The sequence below is a fragment of the Fusarium verticillioides genome, chromosome 3, assembly GCF_000149555.1.
Source record: "Fusarium verticillioides 7600 chromosome 3, whole genome shotgun sequence".
NCBI classification, from domain to species: domain Eukaryota; kingdom Fungi; phylum Ascomycota; class Sordariomycetes; order Hypocreales; family Nectriaceae; genus Fusarium; species Fusarium verticillioides.
Genome location: NC_031677.1, coordinates 484,102 through 499,057, shown reverse-complemented (window position 1 = coordinate 499,057; position 14,956 = coordinate 484,102). Strand labels below are relative to the sequence as shown.

The following is a 14,956-nucleotide window of genomic DNA, read 5'->3' as shown; positions in this document are numbered from 1 at the left end:
GCTTTTCTTAAAGTTCCTCTTAGCAAATCGCCTTCTATACCTTAATCAGGGACTTAATCTACTCCTAGTTTCTTCTTTTAATTAACTTTATAGTCTTTTTATATCTAGCCTTATTATTAAAAAAGGCTTTTAGTACTTCTTTTTTTTATTTAATAGCTTTCTTAATCTCTTAAAAAAGTCTTTAAATAATATAAGTAAAAGTATATATACTAAAAATAGCTAACTACTAAATAAAGTTATTTAAAAGCCTATTTTATTCCTTAAATTTAATAGCTTTAAAAATTTTATTTTTTTTATTTTTAATAGCTTTAAAGCTATCCTTTTTTTTAAAAGTTTATTAATAATCTTTAATATTATTAAAGTTAAAAGGAATTCTATTAATATATTATTACTAGAATTTATTTAGATTTATTATATAAATAAGCTTTTATTTAAGTATATATATTATTATATTACTTTATTATTATTTTATATTTAGTTATTTTAAAAGATATATTAGAGCTTTTTATAGCCTATAATAATAAGTAAATAAGTTATTTTTTAGGTTTTAATAATATTAGTATTTTACTATAGTTATTAGTTAATTATTATAGTATTAATACCTAAGTTATAGGCTTAAAGTGTTATTTATAGTTAAGATTTGTGGCTATGAGCTTATTCCAGCAGAGAGAACCTAGAGGAGAAGGTGCTCGGAGCGGCTCAGCAGATTCACAGTTTATTATAGGAAATAGAGTGTCTGCCATTTACATACTATATTCATCCGCTATAGGAGCGTGCTCCGTTATAAGCCTCTGCCATGAGAAAATACATCGGCTGATCTGTTTTCTAAGCCGATGGTCTCTAAATCATCTATTGTGGAGTGTTCCAGTACCATTCATGGTTTGCTTACTTTCAGGTCAAGTCAAGGAATGGGCCCTTCACGTGGCTGAACATACATGCAAATAAAAGGCTAAATTATACAAATTTGATTTGATACATATCCCCCTTCCATACAATCTAACCGCGCTGCCCATTCAAAACAGGCCGCTTTGTTTGAAGATCAATACTTCTTCTCCTGATCTTCTCAACCTCTCCAAAAACACTCTTGACCAATTCCTTCTTATTAATCTTCCCCATAGCATTCCGTGGCAAGAACTCGACAATCTCCAAATCCTGGGGAATCTTGTACGCCGTGATCCTCGTCTTCAGCGCACTCCTCAGACTCTGTAAGCTCATCGATCCACCAACCTTGCTGCTGAGAACAATCACAGCTGCGACTTTCTGTCCCCAGGCTTCAGAGGGTAGACCAACAACGGCACACTCGTCGACTTCGGGAAGGGCGAGGATCTCGCGCTCGACCTCGAGGGCTGAAACCTTCTCGCCGCCCGTCTTGATGATATCTGCGCTGCGACGGCCTTGGATGAAGTATGCTGGTCCTTTTGCCCAGGAGCCTGATTTCCCGAGACCAGATTCCGGGACTTGTCGTCTAATGGCAATATCGCCGGTCTTGAACCATCCATCAGTCGTAAACTCCTTGGCAGTGGCCTCGGGATTGCGCCAATATCCAGTGAAGACAGTGGGCCCACGAAGCTGAATCTCTCCAATGCGCTCTTTTCCAGAGTGAGCATCGATCTCAGCGCCGTGCTCAATGATTCTTTGAATTTCAGTCTCGTCGTCGGTTTCCATGAGCCGCGCCTCAACTGACGGCAGCGGCCAGCCTACAGAACCGTCAACGCGATCGGTATTCTCAAGACCGCAAGAGAGCGCCATTCCGACTTCGGTCATTCCATAGCGCTCGAGGAGTACGTTTCCGCCGGTCAGTTGTATCCAACCATCGCGGATTGGCTTCGGGAGAGCTGCTGAGCCGGAGATGTTGAGTCGGAGGTTGTTTGGCGACACCGCTATTTTGCCGGCCGCTTGCATATCGTGTGATAAAGAATCGTGTGCTTTCAGCATTCGAGACCAGATGGTGGGGACCGCGGTGAAGAAACTGATGGGCACTCTTGTCTCATCTTTCTGAGCACCATTGGTCTTTTCACTGTGGCCGTTTATTTGTTCATTCTCTAAGAAGGGTGCAGCCAGTCGTGTCCAGACTGAGTTCACGTTGAACGGGTACATGAACTCAATGCTGCTGCCTGCCAGCAGCGGGGTGAGCAGGGCGTTGACGGTGCCGTGGATGTGGTGAAGTGGCAAGACATGCAAGAGTCTATCGCTGGGAGCATATTTCCATGCTTCTAGAAGACACTTTGCTTGAGCTGTGAGGTTTGTCTGGGACAGAACGACACCCTTTGGTCGTGCAGTAGTTCCCGAGGTGAAGAGCATCATGCCGCCGCGAGGTTCATCTGAGAAGTCGCGCAACTTGACTTCCTCCTCAATCGCAGAGATATTTCGCGTTCCATCGAGTTGGCAGAACAAGGGGGTGTTGTCCAAGCCCTCGGCAAGTACTTCCTCGGCCTTGGAAACATACTTGGCTGAAGAGATGAGAGCAAGGGCCTCGCTGTTATTGATGATGTACCTTAGTTCAGGCGCAGGGAAAGAAGGGGCCAATGGCACAGCAATGGCGTTGCAAGCGAGAATGGTCAAGAGTGTCACTAGGGCCGGATTAGTGCTAAGACACACAAGAGACGGTGGTAGCGAGGAGAGACATACCAACATATTCATAGCCACTCTCCACCAAGAAAGCAATTCTCTCGCCAGAAACACTAGTGTCGCATTTCCCCGTCTTGGCCAGTAACTGCTCTTTGGCGCGCGCAACGCTATTAAGCAATGAACTGTAGCAGAAGCTTGCGCCAGACTCGTTCTCCACTACAGCGACCGAGGATCCCTCATGGTTGAGGATAGCCTCAAAAAAGTCTGAACGATGGAGAATGATGGTCATTGTCGACAGATTAGATCAGACGAGGATATGCCGTGAACATGCTGAGGCAGACTCTGCGGCGTCTTTTCAATGGCTTCAAGTCAAGCCTGAGAGACTCGTCCCAAATGTTGAGAAGCGCTATCGGGGAATCGGCGGGGACCGAGCGGGTCACTTCGTAAAATGCCGACTTGTGATTCCTCTGACGTGGAATTAGCTAACGCGGGAGATCGGATACGCAAGATCGGCCTGTAAAAGTAGCTCCGACAGACTCGGCATCTGATCCGCTGACGAACAAACGAGGGTATTAGCTGGTCGAATTGCTGATCCAAGTAAAAGCGAAGCCCCAACAATAATTAGATAGCTGATATTAGAGTCCGTTAATCGCGTATGCAATTGTATCCTTGCCCTGGTTATTGCGTTCCACTTTGATCACCATGTTTGACAACTACAGCCGAGAGAGCTACATCTTCAATGCAGGATCCCTAGGTCACATCAAAGGCTTAACCATAACCTCCCACGGTTCTCCAGCCGTGCACTACTTTGGCGGTCTACCATACGCTCTGCCCCCGGTCGGACAGTGGCGCTTCCGTGTCCCCCGGCGGCTCCCCAAGGATTACCGATACGGCACAGCAACCGAGCCAGGGAAGTTCACAGATGGCACCAAGATTTGCCCCCAGCCTCCCAGTAGCAACACGCCCGACCCTTCTGTCGTCAGCGAAGATTGTCTCCAACTAAACATCTGGGTGCCTGCTGGTCCTCCCCCCATACATGGATGGCCAGTGTGTTTCTATATCCATGGGGGTTTCCTCCAAGTCGGTACGAGCAACACCAAGCCAGAAGACCTAGTTTCACTTTTGAACGAATCTGCATTCCGCGCAATCATGGTCTTACCATCATATCGGCTCAATGTGTTCGGATTCCTCGCGAGCAAGGCATTGGCCGCCGAAGCGAGCTCTAATGGAGAAGCTACGGGAAATTATGGTCTATGGGATCAAAGATTAGCTTTGGAATGGACGCACGAGAACATAAGATTATTTGGCGGTGACCGTTCGAATATCACAGTAGCAGGTTACTCGGCTGGCGCATACTCGACCTTTCAACAACTGGCTCATGAGCTATTCCGCGTTCCGGAAGAAAAGGCAATCATAAGACGAGTGGCAATGTTCTCCAACAGTACAGGTGTCATGCCCAAAAGTTTACAGGATCAACAACTACAGTGTGACGAGTTACTCAGGAGGCTCGGTATCAATCTGGATCTTTCATATGATGAGAAACTGGCCAGTCTCCGAGCCGTTCCTCATGATAGACTCGTCCAAGCCCAAATCGGAATGAGAATATCAGAATTTCGCGTCTTAGCAGATGACGCTTTCTATCCTCTTGACCTGATGGATAAGATCAACAATGGGGAATTCGCCAAAAGAATGAAGATTCGCGGAATAAGGCTGATGAACGGAGAGTGCGAGAGTGAGCATATCATGTACTGTCGCTGGCGTACTCCTCAAGAGTCTTATTCGGCCGTATATCAAAGACTCCTGGCAGATTTCTCCCCAGAAGTCACCCAAAAGATCATGGAACACTACTGCGGATCCTCGGAGAACTTACCAGTGGGGTACAAGAACTGGGAGGAGTTTTTCGGGCGCGTCTACGCCAATATTCAAGTCCACTATCTTCAGCGCGGCTTCCATAACGCCTTGTTCACAGGTGGTCTCGAAGCCGGTAGAGATGTTTTCCGTTATCGATTTGAGAGAAGACTTGATTGTGTAGCAGAAAAGATTCCATCTGAGTGGGGAGTTACACATCTCACTGATATACCTGTTTGGTTATGGGGGTGCGGGTATACCAATGGTCTGGACGACCAGGAGAAAAAGTGGTTGAAGGGTTGGAATGAGGGCTTTGCGGTGTTTGTGAATGGCGATGAAGTCAACTGGGGGACTAAGAATCCCAAAGATATGAGAAGATGGAGACGTGATGGTAAGACTGATGTCTGTGAAGATAATTCATGGGAAGATGGTCTGAAATTTTGGAAGCTTGTCAATTCGGGGCACAGGGGGACAGAAGGAAAGGCAAATGACTGAAAGCATAGATTTTTTCTGTAAAAAGATCTCAGAACTACTACAGATAGAGGAATCTCCTAGTCTATTTATATATGTATATTGATGCCGCTGATAACTATTAGTTCATGGCTTGTAGCAAGTGCAATGCTCGAAAGACCGATCCGCTACCCTATATAGCTTAGTTTCAATTCTTGAGGCAGCAATCAGTAAAGAGATAAGTCTGATAGGAAACAGGAAATCATTTAAATGTCACTCTGGCACAGTACTCGATAAGAGATTATAGTCCAATGTGCATGTATCGCCGACTCCGCGTCACATAAAGCATTCAGCTCCTTCACGAGCCTGGCCCTGGGCTGGCATTTGAGCATGCCCTGAACTAATCATCTTGCCAGTAATCCAAGCCACAAGCCCACTATAGTCATGGGGTTTAGAGCCTAGACTCCACTGGATCCCGATAACGTATCGCATAAGACCGGGTTTTTGGCCGAGATACCCCGCCAGGTCCCGTGAACCTCTCTATAATACTGCCCAGTCTCGCTCGCTTCCCCGACGAATCCGGCATCGCCGGCTCCCTTTCCCTTCGCATTTCCCAGCCCCACATTTTGTATTCTCGTGCGTGCGTGATGCCAGAACAGCCTAGGAGACCATCAGACCAGGAGCAGAATCAATCTGAGACGGGTCCACCGACAAACAAGAGAAGACGCATTGGCTTAGCATGTAATGCCTGTCGTTCACGCAAGTCGAGGTATACCATGCCACCCAATGGTACTATCGTTTCCCCAACAAAGGCTGACATCACCATAGATGCGATGGACAGCGCCCTTCGTGCTCCTCGTGCCTGAGCCTTGGCTTCGACTGCATGTACGAGCCTGGTGACTCTGCCACCAATGTCATTGTTCGCAAGGACTACGTCACCGACCTCGAACAGCGTGTCAGCTCTGTCGAGCATAATCTCCAGCGATTGAACGATGTTCTCAAGGGTCATCTCTCGCCTTGTACTAACGCAAACACCTCTCCATGTCACCATGGGACCATCAATGCCGGCCCCTCTATGCCCTCGCCTGCACCGACTGCGCCGACCAAAGCGTCAGCGCCTTCTGGAGCGCGTACGGGGACCTGTGCTACGAGCCTGGAAGAACCTCAGGACGAGGAAGGCATCCCCAATGGGATGGCCATGACGTTTGTCGAGGAAAAGACATCAGCGTTCTATGGCGAAGCCTCCAACATTAACTTTACGCAACTGCTTCTCCGCGCCATCGCGGTCGCGCACGACTCACCGGGCGCACCGTCGGGGCTCGACAGAGCTTCCGTATTAGGAGAAAGTGTTGTAGCTAGTGTCTCCCAAAGCAAAAGTTCTCTCGGAGGCACAGCGACGCCGTTTGACTCACTACCTACCGCCCTGCCATCTGTCGAGGAGATGGACACTCTACTCGATCTGTACTTCGATACAGCCGGTGTTGTCTTCCCCTTCATCCACGAGGAAACGATGAGGAAAACATACAATGAATGCAGACTCAACGGCTTCACGAGAGCTCGCAGAACATGGCTTGGAACTCTGAACATGGTATTCGCCATGGCGAGCAACTTTGACAGGGACTACACCACGTCGTCCAAGAAGCGCTTCGAGAGGTCCAACATCTTCTACAAAAGAGCCATGGGTCTCTGCAATGAGCTATCGAAGCGCGTCATAAGCCTTGAGATAGTTCATTATCTGATCTTGGTCGTTCTTCACTGCCAGGGAACTTCACGCTCTGTCCAAGCCTGGAACAACTACGGCCTCGTTATCCGGTCGGCTATGGCGCTAGGACTCCATGCCGAGTCCACAGAGAGGGCGCTTAATCCTGTACAGAAAGAGTATCGTCGTCGGACCTGGGTGGTCATATACTGCCTTGACAAGGTACTAAGCACGGCTGTGGGGAGACCCGCGAGCATACCAGATGAGCAGATGATGAGGCGAGAGCCCTCATCTGGTAGGTCACCGGCGACTTCTGGCAATGCCGCCGATCTGCCTGGTGATTTCTTGGCCGTGTCGTTTAGGATGTACCAGGTGATGAGCAAGTCTCTGGTCATCCAGTACGGCGCAAATCTCGATCACGACTCAGAGCTCGATGAGATGGCCCATCTCAAAGCCTCAGGCGAACTCCGCAAGCAACTCCGACTTTGGGCTGCGAATCTTCCCCCACATCTTCAATTATGCGATGTCGAGTCGGATGTTCTCCTGCAAAATACAAAAGCGAACAGACTTCGCGTTATTCTTACGATGAGGTATCATAATCTGAGTATTCTGATCCATAAACCACTGCTAAGCGCTACGATTCTACACTTGTTCCGACAAGGTGACGCAGCGAATGACGCTTCATCGTACTTGATACAGCTCGCGATGGCGGAGGCGCATGAATGTATTCGCTCAGCACAACTAACAATTGACATTGTTCACTCCGTCATCACTGTAGATGCAACGAGCAAGAATAACCTCGGAGTGTGGTATTTCACGCTCTACTACGGTAAGCTTACATTTTAAGTCTGTTTTGAGTGGCCTGCTGATTCTTTGATCAAGTATTCACTGCTTCACTGGTGATTTGCGGACGACTACTCTGGGCACAGCATGGAGACACTGTCGTAGACGAAGCATCTGCCAGTCACATGAGGTTCCTCCTCGGCAAAGCAGAGACGATATTTCTCAACTTGGATCACGAGAATAGTCTCGTGCTGAGCTGTCTGGAATACGTCCGTAGACTCTCGCGAATGTGCGGCATAAGAGGTTCGTCATCAACAGTCTTCCTTTCTTTCTGTTCATTTCATTAACAATTCTCCCCCCCCCCCACTTAGAAACAGGTCCCGATGCTGCGTCAGCTTCGATTCACGACAATGGGTCAAACTCTACTGGTTCTGCGGACGCCATGTCTTTTGATCTCGATAACATGGATCCTTTTCAGCTTTTTGCGTCGGAAATGTTTGATCCGGCAATTTTTGATCATTTTAATCAATCACCTGTTGATGGTATGAGTTTTGTGAATGGTCTGTGGGATGGGTTTCCTTGTGGAGGATGAGGCGAGTTTGGCAAAAAATATATAGCAATTTTGGGTACCTCATGATGGACCGTCCGTTCAGTTCAATTAATTACAACAGGCCTTTAAATGAGTATAGGTCTAGTCTCACTTGGTCTTGGTGACACTGAACCTTCGAGCATTTTCCATTAACACTACATTTCAGACATCAGTAAGACAAGACATCACCCAGTGTGCTGAAGTTCTAACAAGACTGCTAGACCCCAGTCGGTAGTCAGTCTGGGGAAAGAAAGAAATGCCAGGACCTTGATCTGAGACGACAAAAAGACTAGGTAACTCAGCATTAGCTTAGGGTACCTTTTTCTCAGTTTATTTTGACACCCTATATCAAGGTCAGTGTATCACGGCGGTGGGCTTGAGAGGATGGCACAGACGCTCAAGCTGGAGCGGAGTGGGCCCGATTTAACTCCCCGATCTACCCCACGCGAACTTGACAAGGTCTTACCTCATGATTAACCAATTCTTATCTACCGGGAGCTTCGGTCCGATTGTTGGATAGCATCTTATTATAATACTCCAGATTGCTGTTATGCTGAAATCGGGCATATCGAATTGTATCAAGTAATTAACTCTTATCTTATCAACCCCGCTCATACTACCGCCGCCGTTACTCAAACCATGGCGCGTCTCGAGGATCCAACTGCCCTCACTCAGCTCCCTGACGAGTCTGCACGAGTGCGATATACCTCCTCTGAGCTGCAAGATTACTTCGAAACTCTCAAGTTTCCTCAGAGGTTTCTAGACCTTGGCAACAGTGTGTTGAAAGACCCCTCGCTGGCCCGGACAAAAGAAAATGGCCTTCCTCTGCTGCAAGCCATAACTCGCTATCACACATGCAATGTCCCTTTTGAGAATCTCGTCCTTCACTATGATCCCCACAAGATCGTCACTTTGGACCCTGCGGAGCTATACACCAAGATCGTAACGCGACGCCGAGGAGGGCGATGCATGGAGAACAACATCTTTCTCGGCACAGCTCTTCGCTCGCTCGGCTACGAAGTGCGCAACTGTGGTGGTCGTGTATCTCGCGCCATGAGCCCCTACCCCGAAGTTCGCAAGAACCAAAGCGCGACTTACGATGGATGGAACCATATGCTTCTTCTCGTGTTCCTGGGCGATGAATGGTACGGCGTCGATGTAGGAATGGGGTCCATGGGACCTAACCTCCCTTTCCCGCTGCAAGATGGCTTCGAGAGTCTCAGCATCGCACCCCGGGAGATCCGCATCCAGAAACGCTCCATCTCAGAGACACACGCTACAGGTCCTTCTCACGCCACAAAAATGTGGTGCTACGACGTATGCTACAATCCAGCGGAGAGTAAAAAGACATGGACGCCTGTGTATTGCTTCACTGAGACAGAATTCCTACCCCAGGACTATGAGGTCATGTCTTGGTTTACATCAACAAACCCGAGATCATTCTTCACCAGGTACATCACTTGCACCAAGATGATTATGGATGAGGACAAGGAGGTGATTATTGGAAATCTCACCCTGTTCAAGGATACTGTCAGGGAGACAATCGGTAGTGACCGCAAGGTTGTCAAGAAATTTGAGACGGAAGAGGAGCGTATCAAGGGTTTGGTAGAGATTTTCGATGTCAATTTGACGGAGGAGGAGAAGAACAGTCTGCCTCAAGAGAAGAGACTTGCCTAGATTAGGTAATATGAACATGTTCATTTTGATCTTTCAAAGCAGTACATGATGAGTTATTGAGGCGTTAACCAGCGCATTTGATGCCCTGTAAATGGTCAAAACTCGTACTGAATTTATCTAGGCACCAAACCGCCGTAATAGCTTGTGACCTCTTATAATGCCGCCGACATGACCTTCAACCAACCCCGGTGTTTCATGGCATCTTCGATAGTGATTATGCACTTTCTCCACATGCTAGAAATCTCCAATTTCTAGTTCACTTACCGTAAAGCAAGTAGATACTACGGAATAGTTCCGTGTCCGTTACCTCTATATTCTAAGTATCGTTGCTATCGCCAAAAGATAAGATGAGTAACAGATCCCATTATCCGACTTGCCCGTCACTTCCCTGCATCTAGCCAAGAGATACCAGCACATGGATATCGGGCCAGTGCACCCGATGCAGACCCCTATGAAACTACCGACTAAGCGGATCAAGGAGACCTAGTGGGCTGCATGCATAGCTTCTTTACCCCGCAAATAGTTGACCCATCGCTGGAAACCGACGCGAACAATGGTGGTAGAGATAAGTGTGCCGACTTCGGCTTCTTACCCGGATAATCCATCAACGCTGCCACCTGAATAAGTTAAGAGAACAATGCTCAAGGGGCAGAATTGAAACAATTTAGGCTCTCAAACGAACTGTCACTTTTTACAAACAATTCTTCCAGGCATACCAAGAGTTTGATTGCTGTTTAAACGCAAACATGACACCCTGCCGTTTACCCCCACCAGTTGATATACACAACTCTCCAAACACCGTCGAAGTCTACATCATCGACACGACGAGCTTCATGAGCGGGTTCCCCGCATCGACCTTTGTGGACCTCTCGTACCTCGCTTCGATACCATCAACGTCGTATCATACGCCTTCCTCATCAAACACCCTGGCTCCAACACGAAATATGATATCATGGTATTCGACCTCGGCGTGCGAAAGGACTGGGAGAATCTCCCAGAGACGTTTGTCGCTGGTATCAAGGGGAGTGGGTGCAAGATTGAGGTGCAAACAGACGTTGCCTCGCTTCTGCAAGAAAATGGACAGAGCCTAGATGACGTTGGGGCTGTCATTTGGTCGCATTGGCATTTTGACCATGCTGGTGATCCACAGACCTTCCCGGGCACAACGGACCTCATTGTTGGTCCAGGGTTCAAGAGCAATATTATACCTGCTTATCCCACCGTCAGGGACTCACATGTCAATGAAACAGCTTGGGAAGGTCGTGAGTTAATAGAGATCGACTTCAAAGGAGACAAGGGTCTGAAAATAGGCAAATTTGACGCGTATGACTTTTACGGCGATGGAAGCTTTTATCTCTTGAGTTCCCCAGGCCACGCGGTCGGACACATGTCTGCTCTGGCTCGCACAACTGCCGACCCCCCTTCGTTCATGCTTCTGGGCGGCGACATTGCGCATCACTGCGGCGAGTTCAGACCATCACCATACACGCCCCTCCCAGAGATGATGTCCCCAAACCCTCTCGGTCGGACCCTCTCCGCTTGCCCTGGGCGACTTTTCCTCAACATCCATCCTTGGAAGGACCCAGAGAGACCGTTCTTTGACCCGACGACTGAGCCGGGTTGGCATCTTGAAGCTGCGGAGGCAAAGCAGAGTATCGACAAGTTGATTTAGGCGGATGCTTATGATAATATATTTCCCGTCATGGCTCATGATATGACGCTGGGCGAGACTGTGGAGTTGTATCCCAAGAAGGCTAATGACTGGATGGCGAGAGGTTGGAAGGAGGCAACGCGGTGGGGATTCTGTGGGGAGTTTACGCCAGTGGATGAGATGGATGATAAAGGACAGCATGCACATGTTACGGGATCTCATGAGGTGCACGAGTCGACAGGGCCTGGTTCTAAGATCCTGTCGATTGTACATCTCGAGCACAAGGAGGAGGGAAAGAAAGCAGAACTTCATAGTCTACCGTTATGATGAAAGCTGGTTACGTTCGAATCGATATCATTCCTGGTGCGCAGAGGCGGATGCACTGCTATTATGCGAAGGACTGTTGGACATGGCGCAAGTTGAAACATGACAATCCAGTGGTATTTGAGTTATAGGTCTTAGTTAATGTTGTTCGTAATAGTTTGATGCCAGCAATTATTCCTCCTTTTCACACAAACAATACCACCTCGCTTCGATGCGTATTCGATCATAATCTCAAACCAGCAGAGCACTTGGTATACTCCGATAGTATATGTTGGCAGGTACACTATCTATTTACCTATGCTCCTCATCGCGACTTCGTTATACCGATCTCCCTGCGGCTTCAGAACATCAACAAGTTTCCTCATATCCTTGATCTCCTCCTCCGTGAGCTCTATATCCCTCGATGTAAAGTTCTCGACCAAACGCTCCGGCTTCGTCGTACCCGGGATAGAGATCAGGCCCTGGGCGGCCACCCACGCAAGAGCAACCTGAGGCAAGGTACACTTCTTGCGCTTGGCTAGTTCCCGGAAGCCATCGGCGATTCTCTTGTTGGCATAAAAGTTCTCGCCTTGCCACTTGGGAACTGTACAATGTATGTCAGCAGGTAGGTATTGGTGATTAGGGGGTTGGAGGGACTGACTCTGGCGTCTGTAGTCTTCGGGAGCAAAGTCTTCGGGCGTCTGGTAGGGAAAGTCTTCCACGAGCCATCCGTGGCCGAGAGGGCCATAGGCTATAAACTCGATGTCGAGCTCACGGGCTGTGTCGATTAGACCGTCGGTCTCGTGGATCGTTTCGAAAGCGGAATACTCTGCTTGGACGGCGTCGATCCTGGCGACTGGGTCTGTTAGCTTTGGTGAGCGCTCATATAGATTAAATCGGATACCTACTTGAGTTTGCCTTTCTCAGTGTCTCGGCAGAGCATTCGGATAAGCCAATGTACTTTGTTTTGCCTTGTTTGCGAAGGGAATCGAGAGCAGGGATGGATTCTTCAAGTGGTGTGTCTGGAGGCTTGTGTCAGCGTGTATTCGGCTAGTTGACCTCGAGGAGGGTTGCTGACTCGGATCCATGCGGTGGATGTAGTATAAGTCGGGGGTGAAGCCTAGTCTTTCGATTGTTCCCTCGATGTATGTCTTGATATGCTCAGCCGAGTTGGTCACGGATCCGTCCTCGAAAGCAGCAATGCCACACTTTGACGCAACTGTTGGTGGTTAGTGAGAACACATCGATGCGTGAGAGTCAAAAGCCTACTGAAAAGCTTATCGCGGCAGTTGTATTTTCTAATAAAGTCGCCAAGAATCTTCTCATTCTTTCCCGGGCCATAAGAAACCTAGAGGTGATCAGTTAGCAGACAGCTGCCAAAGTGGCTAACAAGACGTACAGCGGTGTCCCAGAATGTACAACCCTGTTCCAATGCTTTGAGCAATACAGGCTCGGCCTCTTCGTAGCTGAGATCGTTACCGAGCGCGAAACTGATGCCCATGGCACCAAAGCCCGGAGTAGGGACCTCCAAGTCTCGGAAGCGCATTGACTTGACCATTTTGGGGGCTGCTTGATTGCGGGGGGGTCGTGGTGCCTGTAGTGTGAACTAATGGTAGGGATTTGGGTGGTAAGCGGCAGTACCATATGACGACGTTGGACTCTTGCTACAAAAGGAATAAGGGTTTTGAAGACTATAAGAAACGATGGGGATGGCCGGGGTTGTCATTCCGATTACGCGACGTAATGAGTGCTGATACAGTGTTTTGTTTTGGCACGCACCGGGATCAACTCGTTTCGGGGAGCGATCGGGTTTGGCGGGATGCCTTATCTGACGCTAAAGCACGACCCGTCGAGGACCCATCGTCGTGAGCAGATGGGATTTGCCGTATCTGGGGTATCAGCAACATTGATAACTAAGCGAGGTGACGTCGCATATGGTGTTCTCTTCAAGGTAAGACGAGAGGTTCTGCAATATCATCTTCGCCAGGCGATCCGAGTTTGTCAAGGGTACTGGTCGATAGCGCATCTTTCGGCTGAACAATTCAATCTGTTTCCGAATTGTAATCTTGCCTTGTCTCTATGAACATCAATATGAAGATAAAACTCATGTCTGCATGTCCACTAGAACTCTTGTAAGCTCACTTCAGTCACTGGAAAGGAATCACGAAGAGTAGGTCTATAAGTTTATGAGGAGACTCAGTAATTCGTGAAACAAGTATCGTTGTGTCAGGATGTCGCATTGTAGCTCTATAAGTCTCTCTATATACCCTTGCCCAAGAGTCTGATACAAGTCATTTATGCTGAATCTGGAAATATCTTTCGTAGCCTCAACGCCGCTAATTCCAACACTGCCTGAGCTGTTGGGCCATCCCGCAACGCCGTCACAAGACAGAAGGCGTGCATCTGCCCTTCGGCCTTGATGACAGATGCGTCAACCCCAAGCCCCTGTAGCCGCTGACCGAATGCGACGCCCTCGTCAACTAGGGGGTCAACAGTCGACAGAAAGATAATGGTTGGAGGGAACTTAGACAAGACATCGTCTGGGAGGTGTGTTAGAGGAGAAGCCAGTGCTGTCTCTCTGTCACTCTTGCTTGGTATGAAGGTGTCGATCATCCAGTCCATTGTGGCTTCTGGTAGGAAAGGCCCGTCCTTGAACGTGGTGTAAGATGGATACTTCTTGTGGGTAACGGTCACAGGAGCCCAGAGAACTATCTGACTGATTGTGGCGGGCAGTTGTCTTTGCAACGACATTTGCATCATTGCAATGGCCATGTGTCCTACAGATGATCAGCACTTGTTTGAAACGGGCTTATGTTATATACAAAACATACCTCCGACACTATCACCAGCCAGAGCAATAGTCTTGACCAGGAGGTTATACTCTTTTCCATGACGAATCATGTACTCGAGAACTTCATAGCTCTGCTCAAACGGGAATGGAAACGTTTGATGCGGTGCAAGCGTGTAGTCCGGAAAGATGACAGCAGCTCCAGTTCGCCGGGCCAAGTCCTCGACTAGCACGGCAAAGGATTTGGCACTTTCGCACATCAGCTTGATGTAGAGAAGCGAGGAGTCATGCTTACCTCCCCATGACCCAGCCGCCACCATGGGTGTAGAAGATCATTGGAAGTGGCTTGTCAACCAAAGCCTTTGATCTAAACAGCGTCACAGATGTCGGGCCATACTTGCCCTCGACCTTGATCACCTGCGTGGCAATATCATTCGCTGGTTCATGGCGCTGCAATTCCTCCAGATTCTCAAATGCCTTGCCTGGGCCTCCCAATTGATGAGGAGCAGGCAGGCCATCGATTGCGGCTGCGAACTTGGCGTTGATGGGATCGAGACTAACCATGGCTACTGAATGACCAATGAAAGAGGCTATGAGGGA

General features: G+C 48.5%; 8 protein-coding genes across 10 annotated transcripts; 5 read left to right on the top strand and 3 right to left on the bottom strand.

Moving 5' to 3' along the window:
* Positions 1 to 923: 923 nt before the first annotated feature.
* On the bottom strand, positions 924 to 2,991 carry FVEG_12633 (hypothetical protein). The gene is made up of 2 exons (XM_018901981.1): positions 2,629 to 2,991; positions 924 to 2,570 (listed from the first exon to the last, which is right to left on the bottom strand). The coding sequence occupies exons 1-2, from the start codon at positions 2,855 to 2,857 to the stop codon at positions 997 to 999; spliced, it is 1,803 nt and encodes a 600-aa protein (XP_018760603.1). The 5' UTR covers positions 2,858 to 2,991; the 3' UTR covers positions 924 to 996.
* Positions 2,992 to 3,270: 279 nt separating this feature from the next.
* FVEG_12634 (hypothetical protein) lies at positions 3,271 to 4,911 on the top strand (the record flags this gene model as incomplete). Its single annotated transcript, XM_018901982.1, has 1 exon — positions 3,271 to 4,911. The coding sequence occupies one exon, from the start codon at positions 3,271 to 3,273 to the stop codon at positions 4,909 to 4,911; it is 1,641 nt and encodes a 546-aa protein (XP_018760604.1).
* A 515-nt stretch (positions 4,912 to 5,426) lies between these two features.
* FVEG_12635 (hypothetical protein) lies at positions 5,427 to 8,131 on the top strand. 3 transcript variants are annotated; one of them, XM_018901984.1, is made up of 4 exons: positions 5,427 to 5,635; positions 5,695 to 7,394; positions 7,448 to 7,651; positions 7,726 to 8,048. In XM_018901984.1, the coding sequence occupies exons 1-4, from the start codon at positions 5,514 to 5,516 to the stop codon at positions 7,938 to 7,940; spliced, it is 2,241 nt and encodes a 746-aa protein (XP_018760606.1). In that variant the 5' UTR covers positions 5,427 to 5,513; the 3' UTR covers positions 7,941 to 8,048. The 3 variants fall into 3 exon arrangements, with proteins under 3 accessions (XP_018760606.1, XP_018760605.1, XP_018760607.1); XM_018901983.1 differs by having other exon boundaries at positions 5,453 to 5,635; positions 7,720 to 8,131; XM_018901985.1 differs by having other exon boundaries at positions 5,453 to 7,394; positions 7,720 to 8,131.
* Positions 8,132 to 8,437: 306 nt separating this feature from the next.
* FVEG_12636 (hypothetical protein) lies at positions 8,438 to 9,630 on the top strand. Its single transcript, XM_018901986.1, has one exon. The coding sequence runs from the start codon at positions 8,577 to 8,579 to the stop codon at positions 9,612 to 9,614; it is 1,038 nt and encodes a 345-aa protein (XP_018760608.1). The 5' UTR covers positions 8,438 to 8,576; the 3' UTR covers positions 9,615 to 9,630.
* Positions 9,631 to 10,566: 936 nt separating this feature from the next.
* FVEG_12637 (hypothetical protein) lies at positions 10,567 to 11,286 on the top strand (the record flags this gene model as incomplete). Its single annotated transcript, XM_018901987.1, has 1 exon — positions 10,567 to 11,286. One exon carries the CDS (start codon positions 10,567 to 10,569, stop codon positions 11,284 to 11,286), a length of 720 nt encoding a protein of 239 aa, XP_018760609.1.
* Positions 11,287 to 11,316: 30 nt separating this feature from the next.
* On the top strand, positions 11,317 to 11,592 carry FVEG_17314 (hypothetical protein; the record flags this gene model as incomplete). Its single annotated transcript, XM_018906571.1, has 1 exon — positions 11,317 to 11,592. One exon carries the CDS (start codon positions 11,317 to 11,319, stop codon positions 11,590 to 11,592), a length of 276 nt encoding a protein of 91 aa, XP_018760610.1.
* A 284-nt stretch (positions 11,593 to 11,876) lies between these two features.
* FVEG_12638 (alcohol dehydrogenase) lies at positions 11,877 to 13,126 on the bottom strand (the record flags this gene model as incomplete). The annotated part of the gene is made up of 6 exons (XM_018901988.1): positions 11,877 to 12,172; positions 12,230 to 12,424; positions 12,477 to 12,590; positions 12,647 to 12,787; positions 12,838 to 12,916; positions 12,968 to 13,126. 6 exons carry the CDS (start codon positions 13,124 to 13,126, stop codon positions 11,877 to 11,879), a joined length of 984 nt encoding a protein of 327 aa, XP_018760611.1.
* A 737-nt stretch (positions 13,127 to 13,863) lies between these two features.
* FVEG_12639 (hypothetical protein) lies at positions 13,864 to 14,920 on the bottom strand (the record flags this gene model as incomplete). Its single annotated transcript, XM_018901989.1, has 3 exons — positions 13,864 to 14,345; positions 14,400 to 14,605; positions 14,652 to 14,920. 3 exons carry the CDS (start codon positions 14,918 to 14,920, stop codon positions 13,864 to 13,866), a joined length of 957 nt encoding a protein of 318 aa, XP_018760612.1.
* Positions 14,921 to 14,956: the final 36 nt, after the last annotated feature.

Excerpts from the sequence above, each read along its gene's own strand:
- FVEG_12633 (XM_018901981.1), bottom strand. The coding sequence starts at position 2,857 with ATGACCATCATTCTCCATCGTTCAGACTTTTTTGAGGCTATCCTCAAC. Across the intron at positions 2,571-2,628 it reads GAGTGGCTATGAATATGTTG|TGACACTCTTGACCATTCTC; the intron begins GTATGTCTCTCC and ends ATCCGGCCCTAG.
- FVEG_12635 (XM_018901983.1), top strand. The coding sequence starts at position 5,514 with ATGCCAGAACAGCCTAGGAGACCATCAGACCAGGAGCAGAATCAATCT. Across the intron at positions 5,636-5,694 it reads TGTCGTTCACGCAAGTCGAG|ATGCGATGGACAGCGCCCTT; the intron begins GTATACCATGCC and ends ACATCACCATAG. Across the intron at positions 7,652-7,719 it reads GCGAATGTGCGGCATAAGAG|AAACAGGTCCCGATGCTGCG; the intron begins GTTCGTCATCAA and ends CCCCCCACTTAG.
- FVEG_12636 (XM_018901986.1), top strand. The coding sequence starts at position 8,577 with ATGGCGCGTCTCGAGGATCCAACTGCCCTCACTCAGCTCCCTGACGAG.